General features: G+C 46.9%; 1 protein-coding gene across 1 annotated transcript in view; it reads left to right on the top strand.

Annotated features, from left to right (window-relative positions):
• The window catches only part of DNAH7 (dynein axonemal heavy chain 7), a 241075-nt gene that overhangs the window by 70422 nt on the left and 146502 nt on the right, over positions 1–24151 (top strand). Inside the window, exons 15-21 of the mRNA XM_060257065.1 lie at positions 2764–2957; positions 5380–5578; positions 10539–10679; positions 12392–12604; positions 19221–19330; positions 21449–21617; positions 22932–23034. Of these exons, the coding sequence (XP_060113048.1) occupies positions 2764–2957; positions 5380–5578; positions 10539–10679; positions 12392–12604; positions 19221–19330; positions 21449–21617; positions 22932–23034 (1129 nt within the window). The remainder of the gene's footprint in view (positions 1–2763; positions 2958–5379; positions 5579–10538; positions 10680–12391; positions 12605–19220; positions 19331–21448; positions 21618–22931; positions 23035–24151) is intronic.

The raw sequence follows: 24151 nt of genomic DNA, 5'->3' as shown, positions 1-24151 counted from the left end.
CTCTGTTTAAAAACCTCCAAGGAAGGAGAGTCCACCACCTCCTGAGGGAGCCTGTTTCACTGAAGAATCGCTCTAACGATCAGGAAGTTCTTCCTAATGTTGAGCCGGAAACTCCTTTGATTTAATTTCAGCCCATTGGTTCTGGTCCTACCTTCCGGGGCCACAGAAAACAATTCCACGCCATCCTCTATATGGCAACCCTTCAAGTACTTGAAGATGGTGATCATATCACCTCTCAGTCTCCTCCTCTCCAGGCTAAACATCCCCAGCTCCTTCAACCTTTCCTCATAGGACTTGGTCTCCAGACCCCTCATAATCTTTGTCACCCTCCTTTGGATCCGTTCCAACTTGTCTATATCCTTCTTAAAATGTGGTGCCCAAAACTGGACACAATACTCCAGGTGAGGTCTTACCAGAGCAGAGGGAGACTGTATCCCATTATTGCCTTCCTCACTCTCTTGTTAACTATAAAGGCCACACCATTTCTTCTATGGGACTTTTGCCCACAATAATAGATGTAGTGATCCTCTGAGTTAAATTCACCCACTCCCGTCCATTTTAGTTCACTGATTCCCAAGATGTCGATGTTCAGTCTTGCCATCTCTTGTTTGACTATATCCAGCTTACCTTGATTCATAGATCTCACATTCCACGTTCCAATGCAGTATTGTTTTTTCAGCATCGGACTGTTTTTTTCACCATCAGACACATCCACAGCTGAGCATCCTTTCAGCTTTGGCCCAGCCGCTTCACTCTTTCTGTGGTTACTTGGACTTGCCCTGCGCTCTTCCCCAGTAGCATATTAGGCACCTTCTAACCTGGGGGGGCTCATCTTCCAGCGCCATATCTTTTAGCTTTTTGTTACTGACTGTGGGGTTTTCTTGGCAAGGATACTGGAGTGGGTTGCCATTTCCTTCTCCAGTGGATTGCATTTTGTCTGGGTTCTCAGCTGTGGCCTGTCCATCTTGGGTGGCCCTGCATGGCATAGCCCACAGCCTCACTGAACCGCGCAAGCCCTCTCGCCACGTCAAGGCAGCAATCCATGAGAGGCTTCCATCAATACCCTGTGGCTAATAGCCACTGATGGACCTCTGCTCCATATGTTGAACCAATGCCAATGCCGCACTTCTTCCAGAAGATGGCAGTGTCTGTCTGGAAATGGTAGCCAGATTCAGATGCAGAGAACATACATCCCTTAAGTTTTTCATGGCACATCATGACACTAAATTTGAGATTCAGCATTGGTGGTGTTTGGTTGGGTTCTTTTTGTTTTGTTTTTTAACCTTGCTGTTGTGTTTTTTAACAACTGTGGGAAAACAGCAAAGGCTTCTTTTTTTTTTTTTTTGGTCCTGCCCTGCGCTTTACCCCAGATTTAAATAATTGCTATCTGTCTGGCTCAAATCAATGAGGACGAAATTGCTCTTTGATTTCATTGCTGCTTTTTGATAAACAAACGGCGGAAAGGGAGCAATCGGAGTTTCTTTGTGGGGAGAAAAATCGAAGGCTTTTGCTGGAAAACAACAACAGCTGAGACTGGCAGGCGCGAAGTTCTAAAGAGAAGCTGCAGTTGTCAATTTATGACATTTTAAAAAGTCTGTAGCTTCTTGTTCCACGTCGCTGGCCGGAGCGTAGCTTCGTTGCTATGAAGCTTATTTTTCTGCTAGTTGTCTGCAAATGGCATCAACGCTTTGAGCGAGTGCTGCTTGGAGCCGTCTCATTTATTCTTCAGGCTCCGCCAGCGTTGCAGCTGCGAAAAGGAAGACCAGTAGCTGAACCAGGAATAGATCTGAATCCCAGCGTTGCAGAGAAAAATCTTGCGAAATGCGTGCTTGAAGATAAATTTTCTAAATGGGGCTGCTGCAGTTGCATGTCATACCGCTGGAGAGCACTCCTGTGCCGTTACTCACAACATGTACTTTTCTCTGGGTTATGGCTGCAAGGCAGAAAATATCATCTGAGCTTTTGGTGTCGGTGGAGAGAATAAGGGAGAGGAAGGGAAGCACGGAGATCAGGTTTCTAGAAGATAGCGGCTGTTAGAGAGCACTGGGGTTCTGTCCAAAGAATCCACAATAAAGAGAGAGGGATGCTAGGAAATTGATCAGAAAATTGGTTGGAAAATTCCTAGAGATTTGGAAGCAGAGCTTGGGGAGGGTAGAGAGCAGTGTTCTCTCTAAGCTGGAGATTCTTATGCTCAAAAATTCTACTGTGTGAGCTGCTAGCATTAAAGTTGTGAGCAAGCCTACATTTGACTATCATGCGAACCCAGGTCTAGAGGAAGCATCTGTGCGCTTAGATTGAAAAGCTGTGAACATACCAGTGAAAATCTGTGTGCCTTTGCTCACGTGCTCACACTGAAGGGAACCTTGGTAGAGAGCTAAGCAGGGATGTGATATCATAGAGTACGCTCCCCCTGAACTCCCATTTCCTCCAGGGGAACTGATCCATGTAGTCCAGAGATCAGTTGTAATTCTGGTAGAACTCCCAAGTCCTGCGGGGGAGATGGAAGCCGTAATCAAGATGGAGACTGTGTGGTGACCAGTGAGCATGTTAGAGAGAACTCAAGAGAGGAGTTTGAACTGGAACGTTGCTAAATATTCAGAGCGTGTTCAGCAGATATTCATATATCCAATTCGAAGAGATTTTGTTATCAAAAATGTGTAGGCATACATTTTCATGATCCCCCCCCCCCCTTTGTAACAGTAAAGTACTTCTTTACACAACCTCCAGGTTGTGAATTTGTATTTTTTTTGTTTTTGTTTCCAGGACCGTCACGTTCTTACAGTAGTGATGATAGACAAGATGCTGGAGAAGCTGAAAAAATGCAATGAGTTATTGGAGCTGATTCTTAAAGGACTGAATGAGTACTTGGAAAAAAAGCGCCTCTACTTCCCCAGGTTCTTCTTCTTATCCAATGACGAACTCCTGGAGATTCTCTCAGAGACCAAGGATCCTACACGGTACTGTGATACACCAGTGTGAAAATTATAAGTGAATCCATGACTTATGCACTTGGAAGCTACATGTGAACCATGCAAATGCTTATTCCTTGCATTGAGAGAGAGAGAGAGCGCTTCTCTTGGTGGTTGTGAAAAGTCTTGTCAGTCACAGCTGACATGGAGTTTTCAAGGCAAGAGATGTTCAGAGGTGGTTGGCCATTGCCTGCTTCTGTGTAGCAGCCCTAGACCTCCTTGGTGATCTCCCATCCAAATATAGAGAGCCAGTTCGGTGTAGTGGTTAAGTGCGCGGACTCTTATCTGGGAGAAGCAGGTTTGATTCCCCACTCCTCCACTTGCACCTGCTGGAATGGCCTTGGGTCAGCCATAGCTCTTGTAGGACTTGTCCTTGAAAAGGCAGCTTCTGAGAGAGCCCTCTCAGCCCCACCCACCTCACAAGGTGTCTGTTGTGGGATGCGGGGAGGTAAAGGAGATTGTGACTACTCTGAGATTCAGAATGTAGGGTGGGGTATAAATCCAATATCTTCTATTAATATATATAGAAGGGTGGGGTATAAATTCAATATCTTTCCATATAACACTATATATGGAAAAAAACATTTTATGCCTTTATCTCCAAGAGAGGGCTCAATTATTAATTTGTATTGCATTCTAACCCTCATGGTGCTCCAGGGAGCTGGAGATATTGCATGTGGGTTTCTCAGTTTACCTATATAATCTTATTAAGTAGGTTAGACAGAGAGACAGCACCATGCCTTACAGCCACCCCATGAACACAAGAAGCTGCCTTGCACTGAGTCTGTCTATCTTGGTTCTGTCTACTGTGGACTGGCAGCAGCTGTCCAAGGTGTCAGGTGGACATCTTTCGTGAATCTGCTGCTGGAGATCTTTTTAAGGACAGAAGAGAAGCCATGTTGGGTCAGGCCAGTGGCCCATCCAGTCCAGCACTCTATGTTACCCAGTGGTCAAAACCCAGGGGCCATTGGAAGGTCCACCAGCAGGGCCAGAACTATTGAAGCCACCCCCAGTGCTGCACCCCAAGCACTGAGAATACAGAGCATCAGTGCCCCAGACAAGAACAGAAGAGAAGCCACGTTGGATCATGCCAATAGCTCATCCAGTCCAACACTCTGTCACACAGTGGCCAAAATATCCAATTGCCATCAGGAGGTCCACCAGCAGAGCCAGAACTGAAGCCCTCCCAATGTTGCCCCCCTCCCCAGCACTCAGAAGACAGCATCACTGTCCCAGACAAGAACATAAGAGAAGCCATGTTGGGTCAGGCCAATGGCCCATCCAGTCCTACACTCTGTGTCACACAGCAGCCAAAAAAACCAGGCTTGGCTCAGTAGCTCTGCTGTGCGTTTGAGAGAGCCTGGCAAAGCAAGCTGTTCTTCCACAAGGGAGGAGCCTCAACCAATGGAAAAAATAGTTTTGCTCTGTAGCTCCTGTGCAATTGAGCAAACTTTGCAAAGCAAGCTGTTATGCACAAGGAAGCAAGATATAGGGAGAAGGAAGCAGATGACAGCCAGTTGCTCGGGGGCCTGATAGGAGAAGAAGAATTGCAGATTTATACCCTGCCCTTCTCTCTGAATCAGAGACTCAGCAGCTTAAAATCTCCTATATCTTCTCCCCCCACAACAGACACCCTGTGAGGTGGGTGGGACTGAGAGGGCTCTCACAACAGCTGCCCTTTCAAGGACAACCTCTGACAGAGCTATGGCTGACCCAAGGCCATTCCAGCAGCTGCAGGTGGAGGAAGAAGAATAAGACTGTAGATTTATACCCCACCCTTCTCTCTGAATCAGAGTCTCAGAGTGGCTTACAATCTCCTTTATCTTCCTCCCTTACAATAGACACCCTGTGAGGTGGCTGGGGCTGAGAGGGCTCTCACAGCAGCTGCCCTTTCAAGGGCAACCTCTTCCAGAGCTATGGCTGACCCAAGGCCATTCCAGCAGGTGCAAGTGGAGGAGTGGGGAATCAAACCCGGTTCTCCCAGATAAGAGTCCATGCACTTAACCACTACACCAAACTGGCTTTCCTGATTCGGCCCCCAAACTGCATGTTTGACACCCCTGATTCAAAACATATAATAAAATTACATGACAGAATGAGACAATAACTTGGCCAAAATTCTTGTATGGGTGGCTGTAGTTATCTTTTTCCTTATTTTTATTGCTAAAAAGATGAAAGTAGTCTCCTTAAGGGTAACATCTAGAATGGCATCAGCCAATAAAAATTGAGAGTCCCTCTCTCTGTCCCCCACCCCCGGCTCAGGAAGATAAGATAGGAGCTATTAAAATAATTATCTAAAATATAAATTAGTTGCTGCTTGAGAGAGCTGTAGCTTGTTGTCTTATGCAAATCTTGATTTCTTTCTCTCTGCCTCTCTATGTGTCTTTTTCTGTCTCTCTCGTTTCTGCAGAGTAAAGCCTCACTTGAAAAAGTGCTTTGAAGGAATTGCTAGCGTTGAGTTCACTGAAGTCTTGGACATCACACACATAAAGAGCAGCGAAGGAGAAGTCGTGGAACTCATAACCACAATATCAACCTCTAAAGCTAGAGGTCAGGTGGAAAAATGGCTAGTTGAATTGGAATCGGCTATGGTCAGTTCCATCCGCAAGGTAATAAATCATATGTCTTTTGATTCTGTTCCCGAAGTCATGCCTGTTTAAAAACCAAAACACCACTGAATGTTGGCTGTATTTTTTTTAAAAAATCTTGAGATTGTGTTTGGTCTCCACGGTTTGAAGTCAGTAAGGATACAGTAATCTGTAATGGGTGGAATGCTAAGTATAGGGGAAGCGTTCATGTGGATTGTAGTGAAATCTCAACCCTGAGCAAGCACATAAAGGCAGAGTGGTTTAAGCTGGGCTTTTTTTGTAGCAGAAACTCCATTGCATATTAGGCTACACCCCTCTGATATAGCCAATCCTCCTGGAGCTTACAGTAGGTCCTGTAAGAAGAGCCCTGTAAGCTCTTGAAGGATTGGCTACATTAGGGGTGTGCAGCCTAATATGCAAAGGAGTTCCTGCTACAAAAAAAAAACACCTCTGGAGGCAAATGTCTGTGGGGAAGAGATCCAGTGTTAGCAAATATGAAGGACAGATGTTTTAAAAGAGGGCCAGGAGACACTGGAGGTTGGGGGTGAAAGCAGACTTTGGCAGACGAAAAGCCTGACTCATTATAAGACATCTTCATGTGTGCCCAAAAGACTCTCTGCCCTGTTATTGGCCATCCAGTCAATAAACGCATCTCCCTTGTCTGTCGTAATCAAAACACCATTGTCATGACTTAGTTCGGCAAAATTACAGTGTGGCAGCATCTCCCATGAATTAGTTAACAGTGAGCAAACACTGCCGATGCTGGAGAGGTTCTGAAAGTAGAGCAGGCGAAAAAGCATGTTTGGGTGGGGGTGGTAGACAGCTCATCACGCTGCAAAAGCAATCCGACAAAAATGGTAAATTGGCTGTTTTCTTTTGGAATCTATTTTTGATTTGAACTCACTTAATGTACTGTTTTGGACTCTTCCCCCCCACCCTGTATTAATCACATCCTTTCTTTATTCTTCTTCCCTACTGTTATGCTTTAAAAAAATAAATTGCAATACTTTGTGACTCGATTGAAAAGCCTCCTTGAGCGCGCCGGTCTTTAAACGTGTGATTAATTCCTTTGTGTCAGTCAACTCAAGACTGGGCTTGCAAACAACTCTTTCAGCACACTGAGGGCGGGATTTGATTTGTTCCTTTTGAGCGGAGAGGACTTGCGATGCATTCTTAAGCAGAGTTACACCTTTCTAACACCATCGACCTCAAATGAATGCAGAAGGGTGTAGCTCTACTTAGGACAACCCTGTAAATCCTCTTAAGCTGAAGCACTCAGAATGAGTGTGTGTGAAGTGCCGTCAAGTCTGTTCCAACGTACAGGACTGTATGAATTGGTGATCTCCGAGACATCTTCCCACAAGCACAAGCCTTTATTGGCATGTATCAGATTATAAATAAGGCAAAAAGAGATACGGAAATAACAAAATAAACCAGTCGTATACAGCTACGCATTGGACAATCGATCCTTGATTACCAGACTCAAGAATAAAGCAGCCTTTCCAGTTATACGAACATATGAAGCTGCCTTCTACTGAATCAGACCCTCAGTCCATCAAAGTCAGCCTTGTCTACTCAGACTGGCAGCGGCTCTCCAGGGTCTCAAGCTGAGGTTTTTCCTGCCTGGGCTCTTTTTAGTTGGAGATGCCGGGGATTGAACCTGGGACCTTCTGCTTACCAAGCAGATGCTCTGCCACTGAGCCACCGTGCCTCCCCAGTTATTTCAGATGACAGATTGTTCAGAAGATGGCAGACCTTTGCAGCATCTGAGCAACTTGTTATATTGAGCGGAATTGGGTCTAGAAACATGAGGTGTATAGTGTCATATTGGGAGCAGAAAAGAAGAATATGGGACAACGAATCAACTTGTTCTAAGTTGCACGTACAAAGCCTTAATGAGAGCCATTTGATCTTTCTGATGAGGACTTACCAGCCTGGCCCCAAGATGAAATAACAATTAATTAACCAACTGGAAACTGGGAAAGCTCCCAGCCCTGGTTTGGTTCCTTCGGGGCTTCTGAAGTTAGATCCAGAATGGTGGCCTGTCCCCCTCACTTCCCTTTTCACCATGATCAATCAAACAGGCCTTACTCCCGATGCTTGGCGGGACGCAATTGTAGTCCCAATTCATAAGAAAGGTGACCATACAATTCCCTGGTGTCAACTTACTTCTCCTTCCCCCCCACCCCGTATTTTATATTACAAAATTGCCTTTACTAGAATTGTCAAAACTAATTGATAACTTTAACAATAGATTTATGCTATAAAATTTTAAAATGTGGATGATGTTTAGTTTAGACATAATAATATGGGACAATTCAAGTAAAGGAAGTATTGTAGAATTAAGCTTGTACTTTTTGAAAGTATTTTTATGCAGAACAAGATCAAAATGTATTGTGTTTTCTACTTCCTCTACCCTCAATCTTTTTGAAATCAATAAAACTTTTGAAAACTGGAAATGGTATGAGAGGAAAATAGCATTTCCCATTAAAATAGGTAAAGTTTAGATCTTCTGCATTTCTGCTCTTATTGGCTTTCCCCCCTGGTTGGGTGTGCACGTTTGCATGTTGTACTGTTAAATATTTACTTCTGCATTCTAAACGCTATTTTATTGCTGAAATGTTTTAATGTCTGATGTTCACCGCCTTGGGTCGAAAGGCAGCATTTATATGTTGTAAATCAATTAAATAAATAATAATTTCAAAAAAAGAAAAGAAAGGTGATCATACAATTCCCTCCAACTACAGGCCAATCAGTCTTCTTTCCATCATAGGCAAACTATACGCCAAGCCTCTGCTAACCAAATTAACTTCTTGGATGTCTCAGCAAAGACATCTTCTCATTGACAGACTTGCTCCAGTCTTGCAAACTGAGGGTTGCAGCTTCTTTGATTGAGTCAATCCATCTCATGTTGGGTCTTCCTCTCTTCCTACTGCCTTCAGCTTTCCCTAGCATTAATTGCCTTTTCCAGTGAGTCTTGCCTTCTCACAATGCAACTGAGGTATGATCATGTCCCTTTAGTCCAGGGGTGGCCAAACTGTGGCTCAGGAGCCACATGTGATTCTTTCACACATCTTGTGTGACTCTCGAAGGCCCCACTTCCCCGCCGGTCAGCTTGGAGAAGGCAGGCTTTAAATCGCTTCTCCAAGTTACAAAAGGACCCATTTAGAGGAAATATTTTCTGTTTCATAAAATGCCTTTCTTCAGTGGTTGCTTCAGACTGTGCTCTGTAATTATGCAAACTGATGGAAAATTAAAATCTGATTAAGCGTGAATGTCAGGTGAGTAACCACTGCGATCATTAGAAAAATGTTTCAATCCAATGGCACCTTTAAGACCAACGAAGTTTAATTCTGGGTGTAAGCTTTTGTGCACAAGCTAGGGTTGCCAAGTCCAATTAAAGAAAAATCTGGGGACTTTGGGGGCGGAGCCAGGAGACTTTGGGGGTGGGGCCAGGAGACATTGGGGGTGGAGCCAGGAACAAGGATGTGACAAGCATAATTGAACTCCAAGGGAGTTCTGGCCATCACATTTAAAGGGACAGCTCACCTTTTTAAATGCCTTTCTTCCATAGGAAATAATTAAGGATAGGGGCACCGTCTTTTGGGGCTCATAGAATTGGACCCTCTGGTCCAATCGTTTTGAAACTTGGGGGGTATTTTGGGGAGAGGCACTAGATGCTATACTAAAAATCTGGTGCCTCTACCTCAAAAAATAGCCCCCCCCCAGAGCCCCCAATACCCACGGATCAATTCCCTATTATTCCCTATGGGAATCGTTCTCCATAGGGAATAACAGAGTGCCTAGTAGACATTTCCCTCCCCCCCCCACGCTTTCTAAAGGGGGGGAGAGCCTCCATACCAGGGAATCCCCCCTCCTTGCCCCCTCCCTCTCTCACACAGACAAATACTTACTGGGTCTTCTTCCGGAGAACTCTACCTGCTGTAAAAACGAAAGCAAAGAAAGGGAGGGGCCGTTCTCCAAAGCCCTTCCTGTTTCCTGCTTCCTGCCCAGCCTTAAAGGGGCAGACATTTTACAAACTGCTCAGGAGCTAACAGCATGAAGCCTACAGGTATGTTCTCCCCCCCCCCTCCACCCCCCGCTTCCCAATTTTTGGAGAGCGGGAGATGAAGCTGGGAACCCAGAAGTCTCCCGCCAGAGCGGGAGGTTTGGGAAGCCTAGCACAAGCACACTTTATCAGCTACACTTATCTGATGAAATATGCATGCATATGAAAGCTTATACCCAGAATTAAAGTTTGTTGTTCTTAAAGGTGCCACTGGACTCAAACTTTGGAGGGGGTGGGGTTTTGTTTCAGACCAGCATGCCTACCCATCTGAATTCCACCAATATTGTTATAGATCTGGACCTTTCTTCTTTGTCCCATTGAAGTGTGTCACGACTCAGTGGGGGGGGGGTCTTACCGAGTGCTGCCACCACTCTGGGTTCAGGGTTCCCCTTGAGAAGGCCCAGAGTCCCCTCCCAAGCCCTTCAGGCCTTCCATAGCTTAGGCCAAATAAGAGGTGTGAGGACCAGGCAGAGTGAACAACAACAACAAAAAGGTTTAATTCAGTGTAATGTAAATTAACAAGGTGCAATGAAACAGTAAAAGGGTGAAGGGGAAATAAACAAATGCCCTAACACATCTGAACTTACTGCCCCTACTATCTCAGGCAGACCTTGCCTACTCACCCTTCCTCTAAGGGCAAGAGTCTCTTCCTGGCAGCAGCTCCTCCTCAGCTCTGCCTCCTAGGAAAAGAACACAGCCTGCCTGGGCTTGGCCTTTATATATTCTCTTCCCAGGCCCCACCCCTCTCTGGGCCTGTTTCCCTCCAAAACCCTTGCTACCCAATCAGAGGGACAGAGGGGATCCTGGGAAATGTAGGCTCTTCCCTGTACTCCTAAGCAGGCTTCCCTGGGGCCTGCAGGCCTCGCTAGGTCCAGGATCATGACAAAGTGTCTCTCCTTTGCTTCTCTCCAGGTGATTGGCCAAGCAATAGATGCCTATCCGAGAAGCGAGCGTATCAACTGGGTTCGGGAATGGCCTGGGCAAACCGTCCTTTGTGTCTCCCAGGCTTTCTGGACCTTGGAAGTGCAAACAGCTATTCAAAATGGCCAGGAGGTAGGTGTTCTTCAACCAGATCAGAGCCATTTGGAACTGCAACAATTAACGGTCTCCTTCAAAAGGCAGGGTTGTGCCGTCATGTAAACCGCGCAACAAGAGAAACAAACACGATGATGGACTGGCTAATTAATGTTTAGTAAAACCATTTAAGAAAAACCTTTTTAAATCATATAATCTTTTTATACTGCACTAAAAATGTCCATTCACGTCAAGAAAGGCCCATTCACGCATTACAATATTACAAAAAGGTCCAATGAGCACCCAGATAGAGGCTCATTTCCTCAATGAACTTCCTCAGGAGTCGTCCTTCCTATTTCTTCCAGGGTTACCAGCCTCTTGTAACAACCATTGTTAATGCTCTTCTGCAACATCTTTTACTTCAAGTTCATAAACCACTCAATGACACTTAAGTGTATACATATATATTAGGAGCTTAAGGCAGTCCAAACTTCTTTTAGCCAGATGCACAAGCCTTCTGGAGTTTGCTAGCCAATCGCTCTCTGCAACATTTTTATTAGAAGCAAGCCGTTTCTTTTGATAGCAAAATGCTCTTATACTCTATAAAATCATTTATTTATTTATGATTTCGAGCAAGCCATTCTTATTTGACAGCAAAATGCTCAAAACCACTTAAGTGTATCATTTTAAGCAGGCCGGTCCTGTGCCTCTTCTATAACTAAATGCAAAAGCCTTCTAGAGTCTGCTGGCAAATGCTCTGTGCATAGCTGCTGATGGACCTCTGCTCCATATGTTTATCCAGTCCTCTCTTGAAGCTGGCTATGCTTGCAGCTGCTGCCACCTCCTGTGGCAGTGAATTCCATGTGTTATCAGCCATTTGGAGCTACCAACAATTCCTGTCTCCTTCAAAAGGCAGGAAGAGCCCCGTGGTGCAGAGTGTTAAAGCTGCAGTACTGCAGTCCTAAGATCTGCTCACGACCTGAGTTCAATCCCCGGTGGAAGCTGGGTTTTCAGGTAGCCGGCTCGAGGTTGACTCAGCCTTCCATTCTTCCAAGGTCGGTGAAATGTGTGTATATGTGTGTGTGTATGTATGTACACACACATATATTGGCCACTGTGTGACACAGAGTGTTGGACTGGATGGGCCATTGGCCTGATCCAACATGGCTTCTCTTATGTTCTTATGTATCCTGGCTCCACCCCCAAAGTCCTCAGATATTTCTTGAATTGGACTTGGCAACTCTACTGTGAATGGGACAGTGATGTTCTGTATTTTTGGTGCTTGGGAGGCAACAATGGGTGGGCTTCTCAAGTTCTGGCCCCACTGGTGGACTTCCTGATGGCCCCTGAGTTTTGGCCACTGTGTGATGCACAGTGTTAGACTGCATGGGCTATTGGCCTGATCCAACATGGCTTCTCTTCTGTTCTTATGTCTGGGGCAGCGTTGCTCTGTCTTCTTGGTGCTTGCGGGGGCGAGAGCGGGAAGGTTTCTGGAATTCTGGCACCATTGCTGGGCTTCCTGATGGTACCTGGGTTTTGGCCACCGTGACACAAAATGTTCTACTGGGTGGGCATAGAAATGCTCTAAATAAATAAATCGAATACAGTGAAAACAATAATCAGCTCTGATGAGAAATCTGCCAAGGATGTGCAGTCCTGGAAACAGCAACGGTCAGAGCGCTGCATGTTTGCATTGATGTGGCACCAGTTAAACCTGTTCCCTTCCCCTGCCTGTGTCTTTCCTCTCCCAGGCGCTTGAGAATTACCTGGACCAGTGCAATGACCAGATCGATGGCATTGTCACCTTAGTGCGAGGAAAACTGTCCAAGCAGAACCGAGTGACTCTCGGGGCACTTGTCGTCCTGGACGTCCACGCTAGGGACGTTCTCGCATCCCTCGTCGGCAAGTGCGTCAGCGACGAAAACGACTTTGAATGGTTAAGCCAGCTGAGGTACTACTGGCAGGTAAGCGATGCCCTCGAACAGGGGTCATTTTGTAGGAAAATAGGGGGTGGAGCTCATTAGCATATACCACCCCCTGTCAAAAGCTACCCGATGCAAGAAAGGAGAGCCCCAGGTGAGCGAGGTCTGCTTGGGCTGGCTAGAGATCCAGCCAGCCCAAGCAGGCCTCGCTTACCTGGGGCTCTCCTTGGCTGCCCCCCCTCTAGTCAAAAGGCCAGCAAGCCATCCGCCACCCAAAATCACATAAGAAGAGGAGAAAGGGTGGCATGGGCTTCTCCATGGGTTAATGAGGGCTGCTGGGGGGCTTGGCAAAGCCCCTGGTGGCTGGCTGGTTGCCCGCTCTCCTAATCCAGGGATTGTTATGCAGCTGCACCTGCTATTCAGTGGATAAAGTAGGTGGGGGGACATCAGAAAGGTTCGGGAGCTGTGCTCCTGTGAGCTCCTGCTGAATCTGAGGCCTGCCCTCGAATCGTATTAGGAAATTTCCATTTGCCGCTTTCCCATTTGGTTTCGCTCGCTGACACAGGAGAAAAGACATGACACTAATGCGAATTTAAAAAAAAATTTTGCCGATAGCCAAAGGTATCTTGTCCGTCGTTCTGTGCAAGGTGCTTGACATGTAGACCATTTGTTATCAGAATGAGTTTTTCTTCCCAAACTCTTCCCTTCGCACTTGCTGAGATGGCAAGAGGCTCGCAGATAAAACTTGTTCTGTCAGAGGCCTTGGCTGAGTCTCCCACGTTCTGCTGGAGAAGTCTGCTTTCAGTAATTGTAAATTTTTCATCGTTGGCGCCTCACCAGCTGGTGTCACCTTGGCGGTGAATGGAACCGAGAGGGGAGTGGTCGCCCCCCGCCTTTGTCATGTGGCCCTTTGGGCGGTAAAAGGAATGTCTTCAGGCAGAGGGGGAGGGGGAGCAATCCAGAACCTCGAAATTTCTTTAGAAAAGATTGGAAGCTCTTCTCTGCATCTGGCCTGCAATCGTGTGGTCCCACGTGTGTCTGCATGGAATGCCACTCAATGAAGAATGATTACAAGCAGGAGTGGGATTCTAGCAGGAGCTCCTTTGCATATTAGGCCACACACCCCTGATGTAGCCAGTCCTCCAAGAGCTTACTAGGCTCTTTTTTGTAAGCTCTTGGAGGATTGGCTACATCAGCGCTGGAATTCTAGCAGGAGCTCCTTTGCATATTAGGCCACACCCCTCTGATGTAGCCAATCCTACAAGAGCTTACTAGGCTCTTTTTTGTAAGCTCTTGGAGGATTGGCTACATCAGCACTGGAATTCTAGCAGGAGCTCCTTTGCATATTAGGCCACACACCCCTGATGTAGCCAGTCCTTCAAGAGCTTACTAGGCTCTTTTTTGTAAGCTCTTAGAGGATTGGCTACATCAGCACTGGAATTCTAGCAGGAGCTCCTTTGCATATTAGGCCACACACCCCTGATGTAGCCAGTCCTCCAAGAGCTTACGAGGCTCTTTTTTGTAAGCTCTTGGAGGATTGGCTACATCAGCGCTGGAATTCTAGCAGGAGCTCCTTTGCATATTAGGCCACACACCCCTGATGTAGCCAGTCCTCCAAGAGCTTACAGGGCTCTTATTACAGGGCCTACTGTAAGCTCCAGGAGGATTGGCTACATCGGGGTGTGTGGCCTAATATGCAAAGGAGCTCCTGCTAGAATTCCAGCCCTGGTTACAGGTAAGTGTTTCTGGACCCTGACACCCTGGATCTGGACTTGGACAGCATCCCCAGGCCCTCAAGCTCCCTTTCTCTACTTGGGTCTGCCTCCAGAGTACCACTCCTGACTGGAATCAAGGCTTGGGAAGAAGGGGAACCCGACAAGCCTTGGTCCGACTGGCGGGAGCCTGAGGACCCGATCATGTCAGCTGGCGGCTCCCCAAACCCTGCCCAGGACCGGGTGACCAAGCCATCCCCCAGGGAAGATTCCCAGCAAAGCAAGGAGGCAGGACCCTGTGGGAAGTTGTCCAACGTCCGCCTCCCTCGCACCCTGGCAAGCTGCACCTGTTGTAACCTGCTGCCCGCAGCTGAAGCTGGGAGCCTTGATCATTGGAAGGATTGAGTTGGGTGAGGGCGCAAAGGGGAAGAGGGGAATAAAAAGGCAGGAGAGGAGCCGAGGAGGAAGAAGACTGCAGATTTATACCCCGCCCTTCTCCCTGAATCAGAGTCTCAGAGCGGTTCACAATCTCCTTTCCCTTCCTCCCCCACCACAGACACCTTGCAAGGCAGGTGGGGCTGAGAGAGCTCTCCCAGAAGCTGCCCTTTCAAGGACAACTCCTGCGAGAGCTATGGCTGACCCAAGGCCATTCCAGCGGTTGCAAGTGGAGGAGTGGGGAATCAAACCCAGTTCTCCCAGATAAGAGTCCAAGCACTTAACCACTACGCCAGACTGGCTCTTTCAAGGGCAACTCCTGCGAGAACTATGGCTGACCCAAGGCCATTCCAGCGGCTGCAAGTGGAGGAGTGGGGAATCAAACCTAGTTCTCCCAGATAAGTGTCCTTGCACTTAACCACTACACCAAACTGAAAGTCACATGGGAGCAGCACACGGTCAGATGGCCAGAGAGACAGCCCGGTCTGACCTCCAGTCTGAGAAGAGGAGAGATGGCGTTGCTAACCACCCCTCTCAGGTGGTCTGAGGCTCCATCCTTAGCCACTGGAGAGCACGACAAAGTGCAACCCTGTTTTCTGCTGGGAGGCCTTTAGTCAACATTTGTCGGCATCCGCAGTGTGAGCTGGGCAACACTAGGCAGGACGTGTATCGAAAGCGCCTCTTTCATCCCCACAATACGCTCTATTTGCAGCGGCAATTAGGCAAATGACTCTGAATGCCTACCTTGTTGGGAAGTCTATAGAAATCACCGCATTCTTTTTCGCTTGAGACGTCAAAATATTTTCTTAAGTTGTAGGTTGATCTGCTTATTATTTGATGATGATTTGGTTTAGCACGCAATGCAGGCATGATGATGGCACGTTGGTTGGTTGTTTTGTGCTGGAGGGAAAAAATGTGCCTATGCATGCCTTTTGATGTTGTTTGATGTTAAAGGATAACGTTAAGTACTTTTTAGAAATGTGTGTGTGAAGTTTATTATTACGCACACTCAGCTTTCTTAGTGTGTGTTAAGTGCTCTCAAGGTCGCCTCCAACTTACTAAGAGCCCTGTAAGCTCCAGGAGGGTTGGCTACATCAGGAGTGTGTGGCCTCTTATGAAAAGGAATTCCTACTACAAAAAAAAGAAAAAGCCCTGTGAATGAATGAATTCTAAAACGTCCTGTTGTTAATAGCCTTGCTCAGATCTCGCAGACTGTCATCTGCTTCCTTCTCTGTCTCTCTTGCTTCCTTCTGCATCCCAGCTTGCTTTGCCAGGCTTGCTTAATCGCACAGGAGCTACAGAGCAAAGCCTCTATTTTCTCCATTGACTGAGGCTCCTCCCTTGGGGAGGAAGTGGGGGGGAGGGATAGCTTGCTTTGCCAGGCTCTCTCAATCGTACAGCAGAGCTACCAAGCCAAGCCTCTTGTCCTTCTATTGGTCCCCTGGGGAAGGAAGGAAAGAGCCAGAGCTTCCTTTGCCCAGTTCCCTGAATCGCAAGGGATGTGTACAAAGAAAGCACCATTAAGACCAACAACCTGCTGATGTATTAATCCTGTTTTAAGTGTTTAAAAAAACACTTTAATTGTGTTTGTCTCTGTGCTTTATAAAGTTTATCTCTCTGTTACCCAGCATTGCATTTTGTGACACACATGGCCCGGCCTGACAAGGTCTCATTTATGTAGATTCAGCCCTCATAATGAGTGAGTTCGACACCCATGGCCCGCTACCTGGACCTTTCAACTGGAGAGGGCAGGGATTGAACCCGGGGCATTCTGCATGATGAGCAGATGCTCTACTGCTGTGACGCAGCCCCTCCCCATCATGGGAAAGGCCCATAGTCTTCCGGTCGGTGTATGGACAGGGCTCTTTTTGTAGCAGGAGCTCCTCTGCCTATTAGGCCACGACCCCCTGATGCAGCCAGTCCTCCAAGAACTTAGAGGGCTCTTAGTTCAGGGCCCAGAGATAGAATTCTAGCAGGAGCTCCTCTGCCTATTAGGCCACGCCCCCCTGATGCAGCCAGTCCACCAAGAACCTAGAGGGCTTTTAGTTCAGGGCCCAGAGATAGAATTCTAGCAGGAGCGCCTCTGCCTATTAGGCCACGCCCCCCTGATGCAGCCAGTCCTCCAAGAACCTAGAGGGCTTTTAGTTCAGGGCCCAGAGATAGAATTCTAGCAGGAGGGCCTCTGCCTATTAGGCCACGCCCCCCTGATGCAGCCAGTCCTCCAAGAACCTAGAGGGCTTTTAGTTCAGGGCCCAGAGATAGAATTCTAGCAGGAGGGCCTCTGCCTATTAGGCCACGCCCCCCTGATGCAGCCAGTCCTCCAAGAGCTTAGAGGGCTCTTAGTTCAGGGCCCAGAGATAGAATTCTAGCAGGAGCGCCTCTGCCTATTAGGCCACGCCCCCCTGATGCAGCCAGTCCTCCAAGAGCTTAGAGGGCTCTTAGTTCAGGGCCCAGAGATAGAATTCTAGCAGGAGCGCCTCTGCCTATTAGGCCACGCCCCCCTGATGCAGCCAGTCCTCCAAGAACCTAGAGGGCTTTTAGTTCAGGGCCCAGAGATAGAATTCTAGCAGGAGCGCCTCTGCCTATTAGGCCACGCCCCCCTGATGCAGCCAGTCCTCCAAGAGCTTAGAGGGCTCTTAGTTCAGGGCCCAGAGATAGAATTCTAGCAGGAGCGCCTCTGCCTATTAGGCCACGCCCCCCTGATGCAGCCAGTCCTCCAAGAACCTAGAGGGCTTTTAGTTCAGGGCCCAGAGATAGAATTCTAGCAGGAGGGCCTCTGCCTATTAGGCCACGCCCCCCTGATGCAGCCAGTCCTCCAAGAGCTTAGAGGGCTCTTAGTTCAGGGCCCAGAGATAGAATTCTAGCAGGAGCGCCTCTGCCTATTAGGCCACGCCCCCCTGATGCAGCCAGTCCTCCAAGAGCTTAGAGGGCTCTTAGTTCAGGGCCCAGAGATAGAATTCTAGCAGGAGCGCCTCTGCCTATTAGGCCATGCCCCCCTGATGCAGCCAGTCTTCCAAGAACCTAGAGGGCTCTTAGTTCAGGGCCCAGAGATAGAATTCTAGCAGGAGCGCCTCTGCCTATTAGGCCATGCCCCCCTGAAGCAGCCAGTCCTCCAAGAGCTTAGAGGGCTCTTAGTTCAGGGCCTGCTGCTAGCTCCAGGAGGATTGGCTACATCAGGGGGGCATGGCCTAATATGCAGAGGAGCTCCTGCTACAAAAAAAAAAAGCCCTGTGGACTGTCATAAGGAAGGGCACCTTATGGAGGATCCTGAAGTACAGAACCGCTGTGGTGGTTTATAATCATGGACTCTACTTGTTCTGGGGCTTAAACAGCTAAGAAGAAGACTGCAGATTTATACCCCGCCTTTCTCTCTGAATCAGAGACTCAGAGTGGCTTACAATCTTCTAGATCTTCTCCCCCCACAACAGACACCCTGTGAGGTGGGTGGGGCTGAGAGAGCTCTCCCAGCAGCTGCCCTTTCAAGGACAACTCCTGTGAGAGCTGTGGCTGACCCAAAGCAACGGGATCGGCCCATAAAAATATCACCAACGGTCTACCACATCACACTAGGGTGATCCTAGGACCTCTTAGAATGGCTAACCACCATTAGAACCTGATCGCTTTCTGAAACCATGTTTTAGAAATTGTTTTTATGTTTATATTTTTATTGTTGTTTTATTTTATTTGGTCACACTATTGTCACTGTGTGACCTTTAATTTGTGAACCGCCCTGAGCCTGCCTTCGGTAGGGAGGGCGGGATATAAAATAAATAAATAAATAAAGCCATTCCAGCCAGCTGCAAGTGGAGGAGTGGGGAGTCATACCTTGTTCTCCCAGATAAGAGTCTGTGCACTTAACCACTACACCAGACTGGCTCTCTATGGCTGACCAAAGGCCATTCCGCCAGCTGCAAGTGGAGGAGTGGGGAGTCATACCTGGTTCTCCCAGATAAGAGTCTGCGCACTTAACCACTACACCAAACTGGCTCTTTCAAGGACAACTCCTGCAAGAGCTCTGGCTGACCCAAGGCCATTCCAGCAGCTGCAAGTGGAGGAGTGGGGAATCAAATCCGGTTCTCCCAGATAAGAGTCCACGCACTGAACCACTGCACCAAACTGGCTCTTTCAAGGACAACTCCTGCGAGAGCTATGGCTGACCCAAGGCCATTCCAGCAGGTGCAAGTGGAGGAGTGGGGAATCAAACCTGGTTCTCCCAGATAAGAGTCCATGCGCTTAACCACTACACCAAACTGGCTCTCATTTCCGCCTGTGCTGTGTTGTTACTTTTTAAAACAATGATATAAGACGAAATGGGAACACTGTGAGGCTGGTGTGAGTGGGAAAGTGGCTGTGGTGGGAAGGGGCAGTGAGGCAGGAGGTGGATTTCATTGTTAGAATGCTGGAGTAAATCTGAAGTGCAGAAGTAGGCTGTTTTTTTCCAACTGCTCAACTGCCAGGCTGCTTATTTCTTCTGTTTCCTGTACTGCACATTTTGTGTTTTTTTCCCACAGGAACAACATCTGGAGACAAAAATGATCAACGCTGGTTTAAGATACGGATACGAGTATCTCGGCAATACCCCCCGGCTGGTCATTACGCCACTTACCGATCGGTGCTACAGGTAAAGTTGCTGAGAATGTTGTATTACAAAAAAGTCCCTCTGTTAGGGGTAATGCGACTGCATCATCAGTCTGGGGGCTGCCGTAATAGAAAATGGGATTCAACAACTTCCTCTTTGTTTTCTCTTTGGTATCGCTACAATGTTTGCATGTCTTCCTTAGAATAGGCGTATTACAATTTAAATTAACACAGACTTTTCCCTGAACAGTTAATGACTTTATTTGTCATTCCCATGACCTCAAAATCCCAATATATTTGGGGGGACACTTGTTCGTGTCTGCCTGTTTGGTGTAGTGGTTAAGTGTGCCAGTTTGGTGTAGTGGTTAAGTGTGCGGACTCTTATCTGGGAGAACCGGGTTTGATTCTCCACTCCTCCACTTGCACCTGCTGGAATGGCCTTGGGTCAGCCATAGCTCTGGCAGAAGTTGTCCTTGAAAGGGCAGCTGCTGTGAGAGCCCTCTCCAGCCCCACCCACCTCACAGGGTGTTTGTTGTGGGGGAGGAAGGTAAAGGAGATTGTGAGCCGCTCTGAGACTCTTCGGAGTGGAGGGCGGGATATAAATCCAATATCTTCCTGTCTATTTTTATCCCGACGTGGCTGTCTGTATATAAGTGGCGTCAAGTTTCAGCCAAATTATAGCTACCCCAGCAAGGGGCTTTCAAGGCAGGTGAAAAACATTAGAATCATAGAGTTGGAAGGGACCTCCAGGGTCATCTAGTCCAACCCTCTGCACAATGCAGGAAACTCACAAATACCTCCCCCTAAATTCATTTTTCCCTGAACAGTTAATGACTTTATTTGTCATTCCCATGTCCTCAAAATCCCAATAGGTGGTTTGTCTTTGTCTTCCAGTTTTGTGTAGGGAGCCAGTTTGGTGTAGTGGTTAAGTGTGCGGACTCTTTTCTGGGAGAACCAGGTTTGATTCTCCACTCCTCCACTTGCAGCTGCTGGAATGGCCTTGGGTCAGCCATAGCTCTTGTAGGAGTTGTCCTTGAAAGAGCAGCTTCTGTGAGACCTCTCTCAGCCTCACCCACCTCACAAGGTGTCTGTTGTGGGGGAGGAAGATAAAGGAGATTGTGAGCCGCTCTGAGACTCTGAGATTCGAGTGGAGGGTGGGATAGAAAACCAGTGTTGTTGTCTTCTCCTTCTCCTCCTCCTCCTCCTCCTTCTTCTTCTCTTCTTCTTCTCCTTCTCTTCCTCCTCCTCCTCCCTCCTTTTCCTCTTCCTCTTCCTCTGCAGGGTCTTCCTCAGTAGCCTCCCTTCCAAGTACCAACCGCGGCTTAGCTTCCAAGACTGATGAGGTCAGGCAATATCATGCCACCTTCCTTCCCAGTTTGGCCATAATGTATTCATATACAATGGTCCTGAGTAGATCATTGAGATTTTTTCTAGATTTCTTAACTTCCTTTGTTTTTACTTACTAGAGTTTATATTTTGTGTGGTTCACAAGCATTTCAGCACCTTTATAGTAGCCAAACTGCCAATGCCACAATTGCCTAAGTGGAGAGCCGGTTTGGTGTGCTGGTGAAGTGCACGGACTCTTATCTGGGAGAACCGGGTTTGATTCCCCACTCCTCCACTTGCACCTGCTGGAATGGCCTTTGTTCAGCCGTAGCTCTGGTAGGAGTTGTCCTTGAAAGAGCAGCTGCTGTGAGAGCTCTCTCAGCCCCACCCACCTCACAGGGTGTCTGTTGTGGGGGAGGAAGGTAAAGGAGATTGTGAGCCGCTCTGAGACTCTGAGATTTGGAGTGGAGGGTGGGATATAAATCCAATATCATCATCTTCTTCTTCTTCAGTGGAGATCTGGCCATGAGTGCCAAGCTGATTTGGTCCTATTGGCATGTGTGCCCAGGGTTGCCTGCCCCATGATAAACCATGATTAAAGTTTCAGTGCTGTACCTGGGAGTAAGTCTTGAACACATTGGGACTTACTTGAATAAATGTACATAGCATTGGCTCTTAAGGTTCGTAAAAGTATTGGTGTTGGACTTGCTGGCTAATGTGCCTGCACAAGATATAAGATGGAGATCGGCAGGTGAAGAACAGCGCTGCTTTGCCAGATGTCCCTTTATTTGCAAGAAGCCATGGCGTGTTCCAACTCATCACCCTTTCCTTTCAGAACTCTGTTTGGTGCCCTCCACCTTCATCTTGGGGGTGCCCCAGAAGGCCCTGCGGGAACTGGGAAAACTGAAACGACAAAGGACTTGGCGAAAGCAGTTGCCAAACAGTGTGTGGTGTTCAATTGTTCAGATGGCCTGGATTACCTGGCTCTAGGGAAATTCTTTAAGGTAGGCGTGACTGTTTGGCCATAATGTATTCAAATACAATGTTCCACTTTTTCTAGATTTCTTAATTTCCTTTATTTTTACTTACTTGAGCTTATCTTTTGTACAGTTCACAAAGCATTTCAGCACTTTTATGGTAGCCACAGTGCCAGCTGCTTTGTGATGCTGTCTTTTAAGGATTAGGAAACCGCGAGGGGAACTGGAGGGAACCGCAGGTCAAAATGCACCCACGCAGCCACTGGTGGGGAATCACTCACAGAAGCCTGGGGGTGGAGCAACGCTCGTGAGAAATCAGTCTAGCTCTTTCAGGAAGTATGTTAAGCCATATCATTACAAGCCTTCTCGTATTTGAAAACACATTCATTCTGGAAAGCTTTTAAGGAGATTGGAATATTTTACCAGGGCGTTAATTTTGTTACTGGTACTGATTTATTGATTACAAATATGTTAAGCCACCAAGCATGGCTCTTTCACACTTATTGTGTGGCTCTTGAAACCCCCACCTCCCCATCAGCCACCTTGGAGAAGACATTTGTCTCTTTAAATCACTCCTCCAAGCCAACCCAGCCGGAGGCTTGGAGAATGCATTTAAAGTTAAAGTTATTTTCTTCCCACCTCTCTCTCCTCCCTTTCTCCTGCGTTTATTTTCCTTCCTTCCTTCCTTCCTTCCTTCCTTCCTTCCTTCCTTCCTTCCTTCCTTCCTTCCTTCCTTCCTTCCTTCCTTCCTTCCTTCCTTCCGCCCTCCCTCCCTCCCTCCCTCCCTCCCTCCCTCCCTCCTTCCTTCCTTCCTTCCTTCCTTCCTTCCTTCCTTCCTTCCTTCCTTCCTTCCTTCCTTCCTTCCTTCCTTCCTTCCTTCCTTCCTTCCTTCCTTCCTTCTTGCTCTCAAATATCTGACATTCATGTCTTGCGGCTCTCAGACAACTGATGCTTATTCTATGTGGCTCTTAAGCAAGTTTGGCCACCCCTGAACTACACTATCCCCCACTCTTCCTCCACATGAAGCCTGCTGGGTGACTTTGGGCCAGTCCCAGTTCTCTTCGAACTCTCTCAGCCCCACCAACCTCACAAGGTGCCTTTTGTGAGGAGACGAAAGAAATGTGATCATAAGCTGCTTTGAGACTCATAAGCTGCTTTGAGAAAAATGGGGTGTAAAAACCAGCTTTTTGTAGTTAAAATAAATAATGGATAGAGTTTAGATAAATGGATAATATTAGCCTTCAAAGAAGATTCCATCCTTGTTTTAAAATTGACAAGAAGTGCTGGATTTGGTGTTTTGAGGTGAGGGCTTTCTGAGTTTTTTCTGGTGTGTCTTTCTAGGGCCTGCTTTCCTGTGGAGCCTGGGCCTGCTTTGATGAATTTAACAGAATCGACCTGGAAGTACTTTCTGTTGTCGCACAGCAGATTCTCACTATTCAGAGAGGTAATGTAGATTGTGTGTTTTTAAAATCAACACTATGTTAGAACATAAGAGCCCTGCTGGTTCATATGGACAGTCATCAGAATATAAGAGAAGCCATGTTGGATCTATCTGTCTGTCTGTCATCATCTATCTATCATCTCATCTATCATTTATCTATCTGTCCATCCATCCATCATCTATCTATCTACCTATCTATCAACTGTCCATCCATCAATCCGTCCCTCCGTCTGTCTGTCTGTCTTCTGTCTGTCCTATCTATCTATCTATCTATCTATCTATCTATCTATCTATCTATCTATCTATCTATCTATCTATCTATCTATCTATCTATCTATCTATCTATCTATCTATCTATCTATCTATCTATCATCATCATCATCATCATTATCTATCTATCTATCTATCTATCTATCTATCTATCTATCTATCTATCTATCTATCATCTATCTATCTACCTATCTATCAACTGTCCATCCATCAATCCGTCCCTCCGTCCGTCTGTCTGTCTTCTGTCTGTCCTATCTATCTATCTATCTATCTATCTATCTATCTATCTATCTATCTATCTATCTATCTATCTATCTATCTATCTATCATCATCTATCTATCATCTATCTATCATCCATCATCCATCATCTATCTATCTATCTATCTATCTATCTATCTATCTATCTATCTATCTATCTATCTATCTATCTATCTATCTATCTATCTATCATCTATCTATCTATCATCTATCTATCTATCTATCATCCATCTATCATCCATCATCTATCTATCTATCTATCTATCTATCTATCTATCTATCTATCTATCTATCTATCTATCTATCTATCTATCTATCTATCTATCTATCTATCTATCTATCTATCTATCTATCTATCTATCTATCTATCTATCTATCTATCATCTTCCATTATCCATCCATCCATCCATCCATCCATCCATCCATCCATCCATCCATCCATCCATCCCGCCCTCTCCGCAAGTGGACTCAGGGCCAGTGTTCCCTCTATGCTGAGTTAGTGTGAGCTAGCTCACAGATTTTTAGCCTCCAACTCACAGATTTTTGTCTCAGCTCAGGAAAAATGGCCCCAGGGCACACTAATTGATGCAG

The sequence above is a fragment of the Heteronotia binoei genome, chromosome 16, assembly GCF_032191835.1.
Source record: "Heteronotia binoei isolate CCM8104 ecotype False Entrance Well chromosome 16, APGP_CSIRO_Hbin_v1, whole genome shotgun sequence".
Classification (NCBI taxonomy): domain Eukaryota; kingdom Metazoa; phylum Chordata; class Lepidosauria; order Squamata; family Gekkonidae; genus Heteronotia; species Heteronotia binoei.
Note: the sequence above shows the minus strand (reverse complement) of the source record. Positions and strands in the feature narration are given on the sequence as shown.